Here is a 17,853-nt window from a genome sequence, read left to right as displayed (position 1 = left end):
ACTATTCCGAAACTGTGAAACTGATTTACGATGCATAGTAAGTGAATATGGAAATGCCAAGAATGTGAATAAATACAGTGAAGTAATTAGTTTAGTGGTGTATTATATTTTTAGTGAATTCAAGAACAACAATGTTGTATAAAAGAAAAGAACAAAATGAGATTCAACATCGACCCATAAAGCAGCAACAACAGTCAAATCGCCTTCTCGGATTGGTCTTTGTGTTGATCATCACTGCCTGTAATCGCGACTGTCTCACTTCCCAAATGGCTGGCAACTGAGTTCAGGTACCTGAGTGGCTTCGAGAGCTTGTAGGTCGCACAAACTTGGCGTAGATTATGGTCTTTGTTTGCTTGTTTCGCTTTGCGGTTAGGTTGTAGAAAGGCTTGGGTCACCAGAACGCGACCTTCCGCAGATTTCTGCTCCAGCCTGAGAGCCTCAACAAGTTTCCATACACGGACCCGCTTAATGTTGATCAGTTTGGACATCCTGGAATGCCACGACTCATGATTGTTAGTCGTCCGTGGTATTCCCCTCATGACGTTGTCGTGCACACTCCACAACTCAGGATCGAATGTCGGACCGATGATACGGCTTCCGTCGCTCGCAGGCCTTCCCAACACGTACACGTGTTCTACGTATTGCATCCAGGGGAGCAGGGGCGCAGGAGTTACCTTCTTGAGTTCCGCGAAGGCTGTGGAGACAAACAAAAATTAGAAAATGCAAATATGGACGGCAAAATATTAATTTACCTGCCGGTATGTCGTTAGGTGGGAGGAAAGCAAGTGCCTGAACAAGCTTGAAGTGATGGTTTAAGACTCCTTTTCTGTCCGGCAGCTTGGCGCAACCCAATGCCACATACTTCCTGCGCAAGGATTGCGTTAGGTGGAAAAAGCATAAGCTGTGCTTGGCCTTGGGGAACGTCGTCCTAAAGCTGTTTACCATGCCGAGCTCGAAATCGGTCAGCACCTGTCTGGGTTGCAATTTAACGCGGTACTTGTCGGCGATGAAAAGAAGTTCTGTCAGTACGGCTGTATAAAGTTCCTGACTTTTACTCGTCATGAAGACGTATACTGCCGGCGTGGTCGTTTGGTGAAGAGGAGGGATACTGCCGTGGATGCTGAATAGCTGGGAAAGTAATGGAGAAACATTGAAAGTCCCGTCGGCGGTCCAAAATCGGGCTTCGGACAGTCCCTCGATGTCACTCTTCGTTGTGAAAATGTAAGCCCTGTCCCCAGTCGACGACTCTGCATATCCTTGATAAAATTTTTCCCCGTCGATCGACAGCTTGAGCGTTTCCGGCACTTCAAACTCCTCAATAGTTTTCGGGTCGGCCTCAGGAGCGGGCCGTGATCGCTTCACCAGCAATGTCTGGGCATTCTTCGAAACTCGAGTTTGAACACGGCTGGGAAACTTTGCTGCAACAGCTGCCAGGAGTTTCGCCGGAGGGTCCATGTTTACTTTCGTCATCTCTTTCACGGTGTTTCGAAGATCATGTTCCAGCACAGCATCCGGGTCAGGCAGATGTGTATGTTGCGGCAGTGTCGTGGCAACATGTCTATGTGTTCCATTGCAACGGGTGACCAGGCGCCCTGGACATTTGTACTGATCACCGCCGACGTGCTTGCGCATCCGGCACTCCCAATACACCTTATCTTTGACCTGAAATGAAACGTAAAACTGTTAAGTTAACAACGCTAATGCATACCCCGTACTAAGAATAGGCTTATATTTATATTTGCTTCTTATTTTTTCTTTAAAAACAAAGCTGAAATGTTTTTTTCTGTTAAACATTTTTCGTTTTTCGTTAAAAGGCACCTTAATTCGATAAACAACAACTTTACTTTACTTAAATGAACGTTATTTTATTTTACGGGAAATTAACGCCTTTCATCGTTTTTACATTTTTACACCTTCATTGAATTATTATTTTTGTAGATAACAGCCCTTATTGTTGAGTACTTTCGCCTCAAAACGTAATAATGCATGCAAAACATTTGTTCCAATATTAAGAAAATCAAAAATCTTTGGTAAACCCAAAGCCAAATATAGAGTTTCCTTTGAAAAGGAGCCCGGACAGAACGGTACAGTGGAATTGAATGTAGAAACAATGAATTAACAACGGAATTTTGATTTGGTGATTTTTCGGACTTAGCCAAATTTTGCTGATTTATGACTTACTTCGAAATTCGCTAAGTTCCAGTCTGAGTGTAAAAGAAAAAGTTTTGGTCGGCGAAGGAGACGGATTGGTCGAGATGGATCACAAACGGTCCTAGACGTCAACTGACAGCGCAAAGGGGAGAAGAAAAAGAGACGGATTGCATTTCGGTAAGTATAGTCGAAAATTACCATGGTTCCGGGTGTACCGGCCACGGAATCGACTCCGGAAGGATTCCTGCGCATAAGGGGCATGATGATTTTTGGCCGTCCGGGTGGTTTTTACCGGTTCACTAATCATCCGCAAGGCCAAAATGCATTCTCCCCTCTTGCGCAGGGAAGTCCTTCCGGATGGTCACAAAAACCATCCGCTAGGAGTTCCCAGCGCAAGTGGGATGATGCTTCTTGGTCTACCGGATCGTTTAGCTGGTTCCGTGACCATCCGGAAAGTGTTCCCTGCGCAAGAGGGAGGAGGTGTTTTTTGGCTTTCCGGATGGTTTTTGCCGATTCCTGTTCAAGAGGGAGAATACATTTGGCATTCCGGAAGGATTTTACTGGTTCTGTGACCTTCTGGAAGAAGCTCTCTGCGCAAGAGGGAGAATATTTTTGGCCTTCCGGATGGTTTTTGCTGATTCCGTGACCATCCAGAAGGAGTTTCCTGCGCAATAGGAAGGATGCCTTTTACCGGTTCCGTGGCCATTGAGGTATTGAGTTGGTCTCCTGGATGTTAATTTTTGTTGGGGAAAGCTGTTGTGTTAAATTTAATAAACATTAAACATACTTTTCTCCTACTTTTTCTTCATGCACAGCACCCTTTTATGGCACCTGGTGTTTAGAGCAGCGGCAGAAGTGGTACGATTGTGGCGGGGATTACGCCGTTGGTCATTCCTACGACGAAGTACGCTTCATGGACCGTGGAGAACACCGCTACCGTACACCCAGGACGGACAATCTCCGGAGGAAGAATACGACAACGACGGCGCAGCGGAAGGGTGACTACGTGCCAAGCGAATCGCGCCGGCTGCCGGTGCACGCCCTCACCAAGGAGCACTACACCGAGAACAAGCGGAACATCTTTAGGTTAGTGACATTATATATCTTCGTTGGTCGGTTTTTTTCATGTCCCTTTTGAAATTCTAGATTCCTCAAAGAAAAACGCAAACGCCAGGCCAAGGATGCCGTGATGTTCTGGATGACCTTTCCGGCGCGGAATCCCTGGATGAAGTTGAGTTTGATTCGTACCTGGATCGGCTGTGCGTGCCGGGAAGAAGCGGAAGAAAACGCCACCGATTTGGGCAACTAGAGTGACTTTATGAACGAGTCGGCGAATGCAAAGACGAGGCCGATCGTAAGCTAGACATGGGATTCGAGAGCCACCAGAAGAGTCGCAACGAGTGCTAATGATAACATTGTGAAAGAATTTGCTTTGAAATATATACTTATGTGTAAAATTAGGTACTTGTTTTTATTTATTCTTAGCAAAAATTAAACTTCATTATTGAACAGCATTTTTCATTGTGAAATTTACAGCAAAAATCGTTGTTAAAGCACTGTTGATCAACGTTTAAAATCGAGAAATTCAACATCAAAACAACAGCAAAATCCACTGTTTCTCATACAAAAAACGTTACTTAATCCACCTTTAGGTGGTTTGTGCCTTCCTCTCATTTATAGAGTAATTCCAACCCCCGTAAAGTGTCCACATGGTTTACGGATCTCCCTAACGTGACCGCAGCACCTAAGAGGTCCTAATAATAAAAATAAGTGATGAGTAAAAACAGACTACCTACAGACTTTTTGTCAAGATTATACAGACACCGCCTTTGAGGAAAATGGCATCCCTCTAGCGATCAGACCCGACAATTTGAGGTTATGTAAATTCAGACCATTTTTTAAACAGCTTGTAATTCTAGATAGGTAAGTCAGATCTTAAAAACTCTTAATCCACCTTAATCTATTGCAAATTGTGAAATTTATATGCAGCAGTTTTTTAAGCATAACTTTTGATGTGCTTTACTAAATCTTATAAATTTCAATAGGGACTTATGGGACCCCAAGACGAATCGAATGAAACCATCAAAATTGGCTCAGTCAGTGACAAGATACTCCAGTGACATTGATTCGGTACACATGTCTACATACAGCCAAACACACAGACATTTGCTCAGCTGATGATTCTGAGTCGATATGTATAAATGACGGTATGTCTGGAGGTCTAATTGGGTACTGAAGCCCTATGTCAATTTTTATGTACAACGATGAAAAACACGATTAAAAACCATTTCTGATCATTTTTTTTTTTTTCATTTTAATGCCAAATTTTTTTTTTTGACAAGACAACATTTTTTTGATGGATCAACTATGGTCCCCTTGGAACGAGCTGTCAAGTAGGAGCTTTTCCGTCAAGAAGAACCGCGAGGTTAATTTTTCAAAATTGATTTAAAAATCCAATTTAAACTCTTTGTGGTCGTACAATGGGTCATTGTACTCAGAAAAAGTAAGCTTTATCGCTGTAAACAATAATATCAGCAATCTATGCATCATTTTAGGACCCAATTAAAGAGTTCATTTTTCGAGTGATTTTATAGCCTTTCCTCAGTAAGGTGAGGAAGGTAAAAACATCGTTGTTATTACGCTTTACCACCCCACTTTTGACAATGTAAAACGTTGTTGATCAACATAATTCACTATTAAAACGATGTTAGTAGCAAACAATGTTGTTCTGTAACATCCACTGTCACCTTTTGTTCGGGAGGTGAACGGTCAACTTGAAAAAATGTGTAATGCACCGGTTCGAGGGATAATTCAGGTTTTGAGTGTAGCTTGTAAACAAAACATTCTGCCATACTTAAATTAGAGTTGGCTTTGAAGACTACACTGTAACTGAAAATCTTTGCTGAGTTCGTTTTCGCACTTTTTCATACGATTTTCAGTTCGACTGCGATTACACTTTTTGTGTAATCGCAGTCGAACTGAAAATCGGCAAAAACAACTCAGCAAAGTGCATTTTCAGTTACAGTGTAGCGAAAACCAAACCAAAATGGGTAAATAGAAATAATCATGTACCGATGTAAACAAATCGCGTTTTTTCGACTCCTGGATTTTTGTGAGGTTTAGAGATAAGAGATGAGGTATTTTGGCATATAAGTTCCGCAAAAACAAAACTGTCGGTATTTTTCTATTTCAGAATACCACGCAGCATAAGGTTAGAGTCTGGCGGAATTCGTCACTATTGTGCGCAGCTATCAAATGCCTTAAAAGGCACAGTTAACGCAATTTGTGATAAGTTGTAAATCGAGTTATAAAGAGAAATAAAATATAAAATTTGCTTTGCAAAACTCACCGCCTTATCCTTCACGTATAGGAAACCATTCAAGAACAGCATCGTCTTGCCGTGACTTGTTTTCAACACGACCGGAAGTGATGATTGGTTTGAGCGACGGCGCCGGGTTCGATCCGTACTTTCGGGTTCTCCGTTGTTCGATGCTTCACTCCCGGATTGTTCTATCGAGTGTGAGCTGCGGCGCTGGTCATTGCTTGGCGGTGTGCGGACTCCGTATTTCTCCCGTTCCAAGCTGTTGCTCTCTCCTCCAGAAGACCCTGTGGCCCCGTCATCATCAGAATCCGAAACGACGTTGATTCCACGGCCGGCGGAGGCCTTCTTCTGGCGGGCTTGTGCCACGTGGTTCTTGCTGTTCTGCTGTTGGCTGCTCTCTCCTCCAGAAGACCCTGTGGCCCCGTCTTCCGAAACGACGTTGATTCCAAGGCCGGCGGAGGCCTTCTTCTGGCGGGCTTGTGCCACGTGGTTCTTGTGGTTCTGCTGTTGGCTGCTCTCTCCTCCAGAAGACCCTGTGGCCCCGTCATCATCAGAATCCGGAACGGCGTTGATTCCACGGCCGGCGGAGGCCTTCTTCTGGCGGGCTTGTGCCACGTGGTTCTTGCTGTTCTGCTGTTGGCTGCTCTCTCCTCCAGAAGACCCTGTGGCCCCGTCTTCCGAAACGACGTTGATTCCAAGGCCGGCGGAGGCCTTCTTCTGGCGGGCTTGTGCCACGTGGTTCTTGTGGTTCTGCTGTTGGCTGCTCTCTCCTCCAGAAGACCCTGTGGCCCCGTCATCATCAGAATCCGGAACGGCGTTGATTCCACGGCCGGCGGAGGCCTTCTTCTGGCGGGCTTGTGCCACGCGGTTCCTGGACTTCTGCTGCTTGCTGCTCATTCCTCCAGATGATTCTGTGGCCCCGTCATCATCAGAATCCGAAACGGCGATGATTCTACGGTAGGCGGAGGCCTTCTTCTGGCGGTCTTTTGCCACGCGGTTCCTGGACTTCTGCTGCTTGCTGCTCATTCCTCCAGATGACTCTGTGGCCCCGTCATCATCAGAATCCGAAACGGCGATGATTCCACGGCCGGAAGTTTCGCGACCACTGTTCGCTTCCGGTTCCTCGTCACAGCCATAAGCAACAGCCTCCGGGGTGTGGCTTTCCGCTGCTGGTCTCTCCATGCTCCAGTTTCTTCTTGAAATGTGTTCGGAATTTCCGCTCTCTTCCGAACTCATTCTGGCGTGTCTTCGGTAGAAATTTTTGAACTTGAATGATTCTAAAAAAATCGCTAGCAAAAATGGCGCACTGTTCACAGTTGATAAAAGACAAAAGAAAGATGGTGCTCTTTGCACAATAGACTGGCAAAGGGAGCGTTCTTTGATTACGTAACACAGTATAGCAAAAATGGTGAACTGTTCACAGTTGATAAAGACAAAAGAAAGATGGTGCTCTTTGCACAATAGACTGGCAAAGGGAGCGTTCTTTGACTACGTAACACAGTATAGCAAAAATGTTGATAAGAGACAAAAGACAGATGGCGCTCATAGAGTTATCTAAGCCCAATCTCACGCACACTAGCTTACCATTTGTTTTTGCTGGCGGGTACAAATTTTAACCTAGAAATCCATCGTGTACGTACACGCAATACATGCACACGTAGATAACTCTATTACACAATCTACTGGCAAAGGAGCGTTCTTTGATATTGTAACACAGTTACGGGATCTGTTACGAAATGTTACGAAAATAGCCCTCTGAGTAATGTAACGACGAGAAAAGTGAAATGTACGTTTGAACATAAAAATCTATAAATTTAAAATTTATGAATTTAAGAATTTAAAATTTAAGAATTTAAGAATTTAAGAATTTAAGAATTTAAAATTTAAGAATTTAAATTTAAGAATTTAAGAATTTAAGAATTTAAGAATTTGAGAATTTAACAATTTAAGAATTTAAGAATTTAAATTTAAGAATTTAAAATTTAAATTTAAATTTAAAATTTAAATTTAAGAATTTAAGAATTTAAATTTAGAATTTAAAATTTAAGAATTTAAGAATTTAAATTTAAGAATTTAGAATTTAAATTTAAGAATTTAAATTTAGAATTTAAGAATTTAGAATTTAAGAATTTAAGAATTTAAAATTTAAAATTTAAATTTAAAATTTAAAATTTAAATTTAAGAATTTAAATTTAAGAATTTAAGAATTTAAGAATTTAAAATTTAAGAATTTAAGAATTTAAGAATTTAAAATTTAAGAATTTAAGAATTTAAGAATTTAAATTTAAAATTTAAATTTAAAATTTAAATTTAAAATTTAAAATTTAAGAATTTAAGAATTTAAAATTTAAATTTAAAATTTAGAATTTAAAATTTTAAATTCTTAAATTTTAAATTTAAATTATTCTTAAGAATTTAGAATTTAGAATTTAAATTAAAAATTCTTAGAATTAAATTCTTAAATTCTAAATTCTTAAATTTAAGAATTAAATTCTTAAATTAAGATTTAAATTTAAATTCTTAAGAATTCTTAAATTTAAGTTTAAATTTAAATTTAAATTTAAATTTAAATTTAAATTCTTAAATTTAGAATTCTTAAATTCTTAAATTAATTCTTAAATTTAAATTCTTAAATTTAAATTTAAATTCTTAAATTCTTAAATTCTTAAATTTTAAATTTAAATTCTTAATATAATTTAAATTTAAATTAAGTAAATTCTTAATTAAATATTAAATTCTAAATTCTTAAATTTAAATTCTTAAATTCTTAAATTATTAAATTCTTAAATTCTTAAATTCTTAAATTCTTAAATTCTTAAATTCTTAAATTCTTAAATTCTCAAATTTAAATTCTTAAATTCTTAAATTCTTAAATTCTTAAATTCTTAAATTCTTAAATTCTTAAATTCTTAAATTCTTAAATTCTTAAATTCTTAAATTCTTAAATTCTTAAATTCTTAAAAATTCTTAAATTCTTAAATTCTTAAATTCTTAAATTCTTAAATTCTTAAATTCTTAAATTCTTAAATTCTTAAATTCTTAAATTCTGAAATTCTTAAATTCTTAAATTCTTAAATTCTTAAATTCTTAAATTCTTAAATTCTTAAATTCTTAAATTCTTAAATTCTTAAATTCTTAAATTCTTAAATTCTTAAATTCTTAAATTCTTAAATTCTTAAATTCTTAAATTCTTAAATTCTTAAATTCTGAAATTCTGAAATTCTGAAATTCTTAAATTCTTAAATTCTGAAATTCTTAAGTTCTTAAATTCTTAAGTTCTTAAATTGTTAAATTCTCAAATTCTTAGATTCTTAAATTCTTAAATTCTGAAATTCTTAGATTCTTAAATTCTTAAATTCTTAAATTCTTAAATTCTTAAATTCTTAAATTCTTAAATTCTTAAATTCTTAAATTCTTAAATTCTTAAATTCTTAAATCCTTAAATTCTTAAATTCTTAAATTCTTAAATTCTTAAATTCTTAAATTCTTAAATTCTTAAATTCTTAAATTCTTAAATTCTTAAAGATTCTTAAATTCTTAAATTCTTAAATTCTTAAATTCTTAAATTCTTAAATTCTTAAATTCTTAAATTCTTAAATTCTTAAATTCTTAAATTCTTAAATTCTTAAATTCTTAAATTCTTAAATTCTTAAATTCTTAAATTCTTAAATTCTTAAATTCTTAAATTCTGAAATTCTGAAATTCCTAAATTCTTAAATTCTTAAATTCTTAAATTCTTAAATTCTTAAATTCATAAATTCTTAAATTCTTAAATTCTTAAATTCTTAAATTCTTAAATTCTTAAATTCTTAAATTCTTAAATTCTAGAATTCTTAAATTCTTAAATTCTTAAATTCTTATATTCTTAAATTCTTAAATTCTTAAATTCTTAAATTCTTAAATTCTAAAATTCTTAAATTCTTAAATTCTTAAATTCTTAAATTCTTAAATTCTTAAATTCTTAAATTCTTAAATTCTTAAATTCTTAAATTCTTAAATTCTTAAATTCTTAAATTCTTAAATTCTTAAATTCTTAAATTCTTAAATTCTTAAATTCTGAAATTCTTAAGTTCTTAAATTGTTAAATTCTCAAATTGGGTTCTAAGCCCTATGTCAATTTTTATGTACAACGGTAAAAAACACGATTAAAAACCATTTCTGATCACTTTTTTTCATTTTAATGCAAATTTTTTTTTTTGACTAGACAACATTTTTTCGATGGATCAACTATGGTCCCCTTGGAACAAGCTGTCAAGTAGGAGCTTTTCTGTCAAGAAGGACCGCGAGGTTAATTTTTCGAAATTGATTTAAAAATCCATTTTAAACTCTTTGTGGTGGTTTAAAGGGTCATTTTACTCAGAAAAAGTAAGCTTTATCGCTGTAAACAATAATATTAGCAATCTAAGCTTCATTTTAGGACCCAATTCTTAGATTCTTAAATTCTTAAATTCTTAAATTCTTAAATTCTTAAATTCTTAAATTCTTGAATTCTTAAATTCTTAAATTCTTAAATTCTTAAATTCTTAAATTCTTAAATTCTTAAATTCTTAAATTCTTAAATTCTTAAATTCTTAAATTCTTAAATTCTTAAATTCTTAAATTCTTAAATTCTTAAATTCTTAAATTCTTAAATTCTTAAATTCATAAATTCTTAAATTTATAGATTTTTTATGTTCAAACGTACATTTCACTTTTCTCGTCGTTACATTACTCAGAGGGCTATTTTCGTAACATTTCGTAACAGATCCCGTAACTGTGTTACAATATCAAAGAACTCCCTTTGCCAGTAGATTGTGTAATAGAGTTATCTACGTGTGCATGTATTGCGTGTACGTACACGATGGATTTCTAGGTTAAAATTTGTACCCGCCAGCAAAAACAAATGGTAAGCTAGTGTGCGTGAGATTGGGCTTAGATAACTCTATGAGCGCCATCTGTCTTTTGTCTCTTATCAACATTTTTGCTATACTGTGTTACGTAGTCAAAGAACGCTCCCTTTGCCAGTCTATTGTGCAAAGAGCACCATCTTTCTTTTGTCTTTTATCAACTGTGAACAGTTCACCATTTTTGCTATACTGTGTTACGTAATCAAAGAACGCTCCCTTTGCCAGTCTATTGTGCAAAGAGCACCATCTTTCTTTTGTCTTTTATCAACTGTGAACAGTGCGCCATTTTGCTAGCGATTTTTAGAATCATTCAAGTTCAAAAATTTCTACCGAAGACACGCCAGAATGAGTTCGGAAGAGGCGGAAATTCGAACACATTTCAAGAAGAAACTGGAGCATGGAGAGACCAGCAGCGGAAAGCCACACCCCGGAGGCTGTTGCTTATGGCTGTGACGAGGAACCGGAAGCGAACAGTGGTCGCGAAACTTCCGGCCGTGGAATCATCGCCGTTTCGGATTCTGATGATGACGGGGCCACAGAGTCATCTGGAGGAATGAGCAGCAAGCAGCAGAAGTCCAGGAACCGCGTGGCAAAAGACCGCCAGAAGAAGGCCTCCGCCTACCGTAGAATCATCGCCGTTTCGGATTCTGATGATGACGGGGCCACAGAATCATCTGGAGGAATGAGCAGCAAGCAGCAGAAGTCCAGGAACCGCGTGGCACAAGCCCGCCAGAAGAAGGCCTCCGCCGGCCGTGGAATCAACGCCGTTCCGGATTCTGATGATGACGGGGCCACAGGGTCTTCTGGAGGAGAGAGCAGCCAACAGCAGAACCACAAGAACCACGTGGCACAAGCCCGCCAGAAGAAGGCCTCCGCCGGCCTTGGAATCAACGTCGTTTCGGAAGACGGGGCCACAGGGTCTTCTGGAGGAGAGAGCAGCCAACAGCAGAACAGCAAGAACCACGTGGCACAAGCCCGCCAGAAGAAGGCCTCCGCCGGCCGTGGAATCAACGCCGTTCCGGATTCTGATGATGACGGGGCCACAGGGTCTTCTGGAGGAGAGCAGCCAACAGCAGAACCACAAGAACCACGTGGCACAAGCCCGCCAGAAGAAGGCCTCCGCCGGCCTTGGAATCAACGTCGTTTCGGAAGACGGGGCCACAGGGTCTTCTGGAGGAGAGAGCAGCCAACAGCAGAACCACAAGAACCACGTGGCACAAGCCCGCCAGAAGAAGGCCTCCGCCGGCCTTGGAATCAACGTCGTTTCGGAAGACGGGGCCACAGGGTCTTCTGGAGGAGAGAGCAGCCAACAGCAGAACAGCAAGAACCACAAGCCCGCCAGAAGAAGGCCTCCGCCGGCCGTGGAATCAACGTCGTTTCGGATTCTGATGATGACGGGGCCACAGGGTCTTCTGGAGGAGAGAGCAACAGCTTGGAACGGGAGAAATACGGAGTCCGCACACCGCCAAGCAATGACCAGCGCCGCAGCTCACACTCGATAGAACAATCCGGGAGTGAAGCATCGAACAACGGAGAACCCGAAAGTACGGATCGAACCCGGCGCCGTCGCTCAAACCAATCATCACTTCCGGTCGTGTTGAAAACAAGTCACGGCAAGACGATGCTGTTCTTGAATGGTTTCCTATACGTGAAGGATAAGGCGGTGAGTTTTGCAAAGCAAATTTTATATTTTATTTCTCTTTATAACTCGATTTACAACTTATCACAAATTGCGTTAACTGTGCCTTTTTAAGGCATTTGATAGCTGCGCACAATAGTGACGAATTCCGCCAGACTCTAACCTTATGCTGCGTGGTATTCTGAAATAGAAAAATACCGACAGTTTTGTTTTTTGCGGAACTTATATGCCAAAAATACCTCATCTCTTATCTCTAAACCTCACAAAAATCCAGGAGTCGAAAAAAAACGCGATTTGTTTACATCGGTACATGATTATTTCTATTTACCCATGGTTTGGTTTCGCTACACTGTAACTGAAAATCGCACTTTGCTGAGTTCGTTTCGCACTTTTCATACGATTTTCAGTTCGACTGCGATTACACAAAAGTGTAATCGCAGTCGAACTGAAAAAATCGTATGAAAAAGTGCGAAAACGAACTCAGCAAAGTGCGATTTTCAGTTACAGTGTAGTCTTCAAAGCCAACCAGCCGTCCCCTAACATGACAGTTTTCGTGAGTTGCGCGTATTCACCGACAGATGGCGAGTGAGCCTAGTCGGAGTCCGCCCAATAAATACGCAACTCAAAATTTGCATGGAAAACTTTTTTTTCGTAACGGCTTTCGCGGCCCGCTCACTTCAACTGTTCTAGACTAATATTTGAACGTGGCGTATCTCTAAACAAGTTTTTTAAGAAAATGATTCTAGACTGTATATTTTGTCGATTTAAACTGAAACAAGGCAAACACTTTATTTATTTAAACTATTCGCCATTTTCAAAAGTTTGGCTAGATAATATCGAAGGCCGCCATCTTAGGCCCACTGGGCCCACAAAAAGGGGTACGCTCAGTTTGTATGGGAGCTGTCAACATGCTCCCGGGCTGAAGCCAACTCTAATTTAAGTATGGCAGAATGTTTTGTTTACAAGCTACACTCAAAACCTGAATTATCCCTCGAACCGGTGCATTACACATTTTTTCAAGTTGACCGTTCACCTCCCGAACAAAAGGTGACAGTGGATGTTACAGAACAACATTGTTTGCTACTAACATCGTTTTAATAGTGAATTATGTTGATCAACAACGTTTTACATTGTCAAAAGTGGGGTGGTAAAGCGTAATAACAACGATGTTTTACCTTCCTCACCTTACTGAGGAAAGGCTATAAAATCACTCGAAAAATGAACTCTTTAATTGGGTCCTAAAATGATGCATAGATTGCTGATATTATTGTTTACAGCGATAAAGCTTACTTTTTCTGAGTACAATGACCCATTGTACGACCATAAAGAGTTTAAATTGGATTTTTAAATCAATTTTGAAAAATTAACCTCGCGGTTCTTCTTGACGGAAAAGCTCCTACTTGACAGCTCGTTCCAAGGGGACCATAGTTGATCCATCAAAAAAATGTTGTCTTGTCAAAAAAAAAAATTTGGCATTAAAATGAAAAAAAAATGATCAGAAATGGTTTTTAATCGTGTTTTTCATCGTTGTACATAAAAATTGACATAGGGCTTCAGTACCCAATTAGACCTCCAGACATACCGTCATTTATACATATCGACTCAGAATCATCAGCTGAGCAAATGTCTGTGTGTTTGGCTGTATGTAGACATGTGTACCGAATCAATGTCACTGGAGTATCTTGTCACTGACTGAGCCAATTTTGATGGTTTCATTCGATTCGTCTTGGGGTCCCATAAGTCCCTATTGAAATTTATAAGATTTAGTAAAGCACATCAAAAGTTATGCTTAAAAAACTGCTGCATATAAATTTCACAATTTGCAATAGATTAAGGTGGATTAAGAGTTTTTAAGATCTGACTTACCTATCTAGAATTACAAGCTGTTTAAAAATGGTCTGAATTTACATAACCTCAAATTGTCGGGTCTGATCGCTAGAGGATGCCATTTTCCTCAAAGGCGGTGTCTGTATAATCTTGACAAAAAGTCTGTAGGTAGTCTGTTTTTACTCATCACTTATTTTTATTATTAGGACCTCTTAGGTGCTGCGGTCACGTTAGGGAGATCCGTAAACCATGTGGACACTTTACGGGGTTGGAATTACTCTATAAATGAGAGGAAGGCACAAACCACCTAAAGGTGGATTAAGTAACGTTTTTGTATGAGAAACAGTGGATTTTGCTGTTGTTTTGATGTTGAATTTCTCGATTTTAAACGTTGATCAACAGTGCTTTAACAACGATTTTGCTGTAAATTTCACAATGAAAAATGCTGTTCAATAATGAAGTTTAATTTTTGCTAAGAATAAATAAAAACAAGTACCTAATTTTACACATAAGTATATATTTCAAAGCAAATTCTTTCACAATGTTATCATTAGCACTCGTTGCGACTCTTCTGGTGGCTCTCGAATCCCATGTCTAGCTTACGATCGGCCTCGTCTTTGCATTCGCCGACTCGTTCATAAAGTCACTCTAGTTGCCCAAATCGGTGGCGTTTTCTTCCGCTTCTTCCCGGCACGCACAGCCGATCCAGGTACGAATCAAACTCAACTTCATCCAGGGATTCCGCGCCGGAAAGGTCATCCAGAACATCACGGCATCCTTGGCCTGGCGTTTGCGTTTTCTTTGAGGAATCTAGAATTTCAAAAGGGACATGAAAAAACCGACCAACGAAGATATATAATGTCACTAACCTAAAGATGTTCCGCTTGTTCTCGGTGTAGTGCTCCTTGGTGAGGGCGTGCACCGGCAGCCGGCGCGATTCGCTTGGCACGTAGTCACCCTTCCGCTGCGCCGTCGTTGTCGTATTCTTCCTCCGGAGATTGTCCGTCCTGGGTGTACGGTAGCGGTGTTCTCCACGGTCCATGAAGCGTACTTCGTCGTAGGAATGACCAACGGCGTAATCCCCGCCACAATCGTACCACTTCTGCCGCTGCTCTAAACACCAGGTGCCATAAAAGGGTGCTGTGCATGAAGAAAAAGTAGGAGAAAAGTATGTTTAATGTTTATTAAATTTAACACAACAGCTTTCCCCAACAAAAATTAACATCCAGGAGACCAACTCAATACCTCAATGGCCACGGAACCGGTAAAAGGCATCCTTCCTATTGCGCAGGAAACTCCTTCTGGATGGTCACGGAATCAGCAAAAACCATCCGGAAGGCCAAAAATATTCTCCCTCTTGCGCAGAGAGCTTCTTCCAGAAGGTCACAGAACCAGTAAAATCCTTCCGGAATGCCAAATGTATTCTCCCTCTTGAACAGGAATCGGCAAAAACCATCCGGAAAGCCAAAAAACACCTCCTCCCTCTTGCGCAGGGAACACTTTCCGGATGGTCACGGAACCAGCTAAACGATCCGGTAGACCAAGAAGCATCATCCCACTTGCGCTGGGAACTCCTAGCGGATGGTTTTGTGACCATCCGGAAGGACTTCCTGCGCAAGAGGAGAATGCATTTTGGCCTTGCGGATGATTAGTGAACCGGTAAAAACCACCCGGACGGCCAAAATCATCATGCCCCTTATGCGCAGGAATCCTTCCGGAGTCGATTCCGTGGCCGGTACACCCGGAACCATGGTAATTTTCGACTATACTTACCGAAATGCAATCCGTCTCTTTTTCTTCTCCCCTTTGCGCTGTCAGTTGACGTCTAGGACCGTTTGTGATCCATCTCGACCAATCCGTCTCCTTCGCCGACCAAAACTTTTTCTTTTACACTCAGACTGGAACTTAGCGAATTTCGAAGTAAGTCATAAATCAGCAAAATTTGGCTAAGTCCGAAAAATCACCAAATCAAAATTCCGTTGTTAATTCATTGTTTCTACATTCAATTCCACTGTACCGTTCTGTCCGGGCTCCTTTTCAAAGGAAACTCTATATTTGGCTTTGGGTTTACCAAAGATTTTTGATTTTCTTAATATTGGAACAAATGTTTTGCATGCATTATTACGTTTTGAGGCGAAAGTACTCAACAATAAGGGCTGTTATCTACAAAAAAATAATAATTCAATGAAGGTGTAAAAAATGTAAAAACGATGAAAGGCGTTAATTTCCCGTAAAATAAAATAACGTTCATTTAAGTAAAGTAAAGTTGTTGTTTATCGAATTAAGGTGCCTTTTAACGAAAAACGAAAAATGTTTAACAGAAAAAAAAAACATTTCAGCTTTGTTTTTAAAGAAAAAATAAGAAGCAAATATAAATATAAGCCTATTCTTAGTACGGGGTATGCATTAGCGTTGTTAACTTAACAGTTTTACGTTTCATTTCAGGTCAAAGATAAGGTGTATTGGGAGTGCCGGATGCGCAAGCACGTCGGCGGTGATCAGTACAAATGTCCAGGGCGCCTGGTCACCCGTTGCAATGGAACACATAGACATGTTGCCACGACACTGCCGCAACATACACATCTGCCTGACCCGGATGCTGTGCTGGAACATGATCTTCGAAACACCGTGAAAGAGATGACGAAAGTAAACATGGACCCTCCGGCGAAACTCCTGGCAGCTGTTGCAGCAAAGTTTCCCAGCCGTGTTCAAACTCGAGTTTCGAAGAATGCCCAGACATTGCTGGTGAAGCGATCACGGCCCGCTCCTGAGGCCGACCCGAAAACTATTGAGGAGTTTGAAGTGCCGGAAACGCTCAAGCTGTCGATCGACGGGAAAAATTTTATCAAGGATATGCAGAGTCGTCGACTGGGGACAGGGCTTACATTTTCACAACGAAGAGTGACATCGAGGGACTGTCCGAAGCCCGATTTTGGACCGCCGACGGGACTTTCAATGTTTCTCCATTACTTTCCCAGCTATTCAGCATCCACGGCAGTATCCCTCCTCTTCACCAAACGACCACGCCGGCAGTATACGTCTTCATGACGAGTAAAAGTCAGGAACTTTATACAGCCGTACTGACAGAACTTCTTTTCATCGCCGACAAGTACCGCGTTAAATTGCAACCCAGACAGGTGCTGACCGATTTCGAGCTCGGCATGGTAAACAGCTTTAGGACGACGTTCCCCAAGGCCAAGCACAGCTTATGCTTTTTCCACCTAACGCAATCCTTGCGCAGGAAGTATGTGGCATTGGGTTGCGCCAAGCTGCCGGACAGAAAAGGAGTCTTAAACCATCACTTCAAGCTTGTTCAGGCACTTGCTTTCCTCCCACCTAACGACATACCGGCAGGTAAATTAATATTTTGCCGTCCATATTTGCATTTTCTAATTTTTGTTTGTCTCCACAGCCTTCGCGGAACTCAAGAAGGTAACTCCTGCGCCCCTGCTCCCTGGATGCAATACGTAGAACACGTGTACGTGTTGGGAAGGCCTGCGAGCGACGGAAGCCGTATCATCGGTCCGACATTCGATCCTGAGTTGTGGAGTGTGCACGACAACGTCATGAGGGAATACCACGGACGACTAACAATCATGAGTCGTGGCATTCCAGGATGTCCAAACTGATCAACATTAAGCGGGTCCGTGTATGGAAACTTGTTGAGGCTCTCAGGCTGGAGCAGAAATCTGCGGAAGGTCGCGTTCTGGTGACCCAAGCCTTTCTACAACCTAACCGCAAAGCGAAACAAGCAAACAAAGACCATAATCTACGCCAAGTTTGTGCGACCTACAAGCTCTCGAAGCCACTCAGGTACCTGAACTCAGTTGCCAGTCATTTGGGAAGTGAGACAGTCGCGATTACAGGCAGTGATGATCAACACAAAGACCAATCCGAGAAGGCGATTTGACTGTTGTTGCTGCTTTATGGGTCGATGTTGAATCTCATTTTGTTCTTTTCTTTTATACAACATTGTTGTTCTTGAATTCACTAAAAATATAATACACCACTAAACTAATTACTTCACT

At 39.8% G+C, this 17,853-nt stretch overlaps 5 protein-coding genes and 1 long non-coding RNA gene across 6 annotated transcripts; 3 read left to right on the top strand and 3 right to left on the bottom strand.

Annotated features, from left to right (window-relative positions):
• Window positions 1-186: 186 nt before the first annotated feature.
• On the bottom strand, window positions 187-2,412 carry LOC6049581. The gene is made up of 3 exons (XM_001866274.2): window positions 2,350-2,412; window positions 753-1,662; window positions 187-694 (listed from the first exon to the last, which is right to left on the bottom strand). The coding sequence occupies exons 1-3, from the start codon at window positions 2,410-2,412 to the stop codon at window positions 195-197; spliced, it is 1,473 nt and encodes a 490-aa protein (XP_001866309.2). The 3' UTR covers window positions 187-194.
• Window positions 2,229-3,539, top strand: LOC119767375. Its single transcript, XM_038255846.1, has 3 exons — window positions 2,229-2,328; window positions 2,967-3,237; window positions 3,298-3,539. The coding sequence occupies exons 2-3, from the start codon at window positions 3,065-3,067 to the stop codon at window positions 3,458-3,460; spliced, it is 336 nt and encodes a 111-aa protein (XP_038111774.1). The 5' UTR covers window positions 2,229-2,328; window positions 2,967-3,064; the 3' UTR covers window positions 3,461-3,539.
• A 1,965-nt stretch (window positions 3,540-5,504) lies between these two features.
• On the bottom strand, window positions 5,505-6,709 carry LOC119766172 (bone sialoprotein 2-like). Its single transcript, XM_038250585.1, has 2 exons — window positions 5,620-6,709; window positions 5,505-5,509 (listed from the first exon to the last, which is right to left on the bottom strand). The coding sequence occupies exons 1-2, from the start codon at window positions 6,707-6,709 to the stop codon at window positions 5,505-5,507; spliced, it is 1,095 nt and encodes a 364-aa protein (XP_038106513.1).
• Window positions 6,710-10,756: 4,047 nt separating this feature from the next.
• Window positions 10,757-11,861, top strand: LOC119766171 (translation initiation factor IF-2-like). Its single transcript, XM_038250584.1, has 2 exons — window positions 10,757-11,347; window positions 11,406-11,861. Exons 1-2 carry the CDS (start codon window positions 10,757-10,759, stop codon window positions 11,859-11,861), a joined length of 1,047 nt encoding a protein of 348 aa, XP_038106512.1.
• Window positions 11,862-12,031: 170 nt separating this feature from the next.
• LOC119767385 lies at window positions 12,032-12,327 on the bottom strand. Its single transcript, XR_005277482.1, has 2 exons — window positions 12,238-12,327; window positions 12,032-12,179 (listed from the first exon to the last, which is right to left on the bottom strand). It is a non-coding gene; the product is annotated as an uncharacterized LOC119767385 (long non-coding RNA).
• A 4,374-nt stretch (window positions 12,328-16,701) lies between these two features.
• Window positions 16,702-17,296, top strand: LOC119766170. The gene is made up of 2 exons (XM_038250583.1): window positions 16,702-17,179; window positions 17,238-17,296. The coding sequence occupies exons 1-2, from the start codon at window positions 16,870-16,872 to the stop codon at window positions 17,294-17,296; spliced, it is 369 nt and encodes a 122-aa protein (XP_038106511.1). The 5' UTR covers window positions 16,702-16,869.
• Window positions 17,297-17,853: the final 557 nt, after the last annotated feature.

Source organism: Culex quinquefasciatus, chromosome 2, assembly GCF_015732765.1.
Source record: "Culex quinquefasciatus strain JHB chromosome 2, VPISU_Cqui_1.0_pri_paternal, whole genome shotgun sequence".
NCBI lineage: Eukaryota > Metazoa > Arthropoda > Insecta > Diptera > Culicidae > Culex > Culex quinquefasciatus.
The sequence above is the reverse complement of the archived record's forward strand: the minus strand, read 5'-3'. Positions and strand labels throughout refer to the sequence as shown.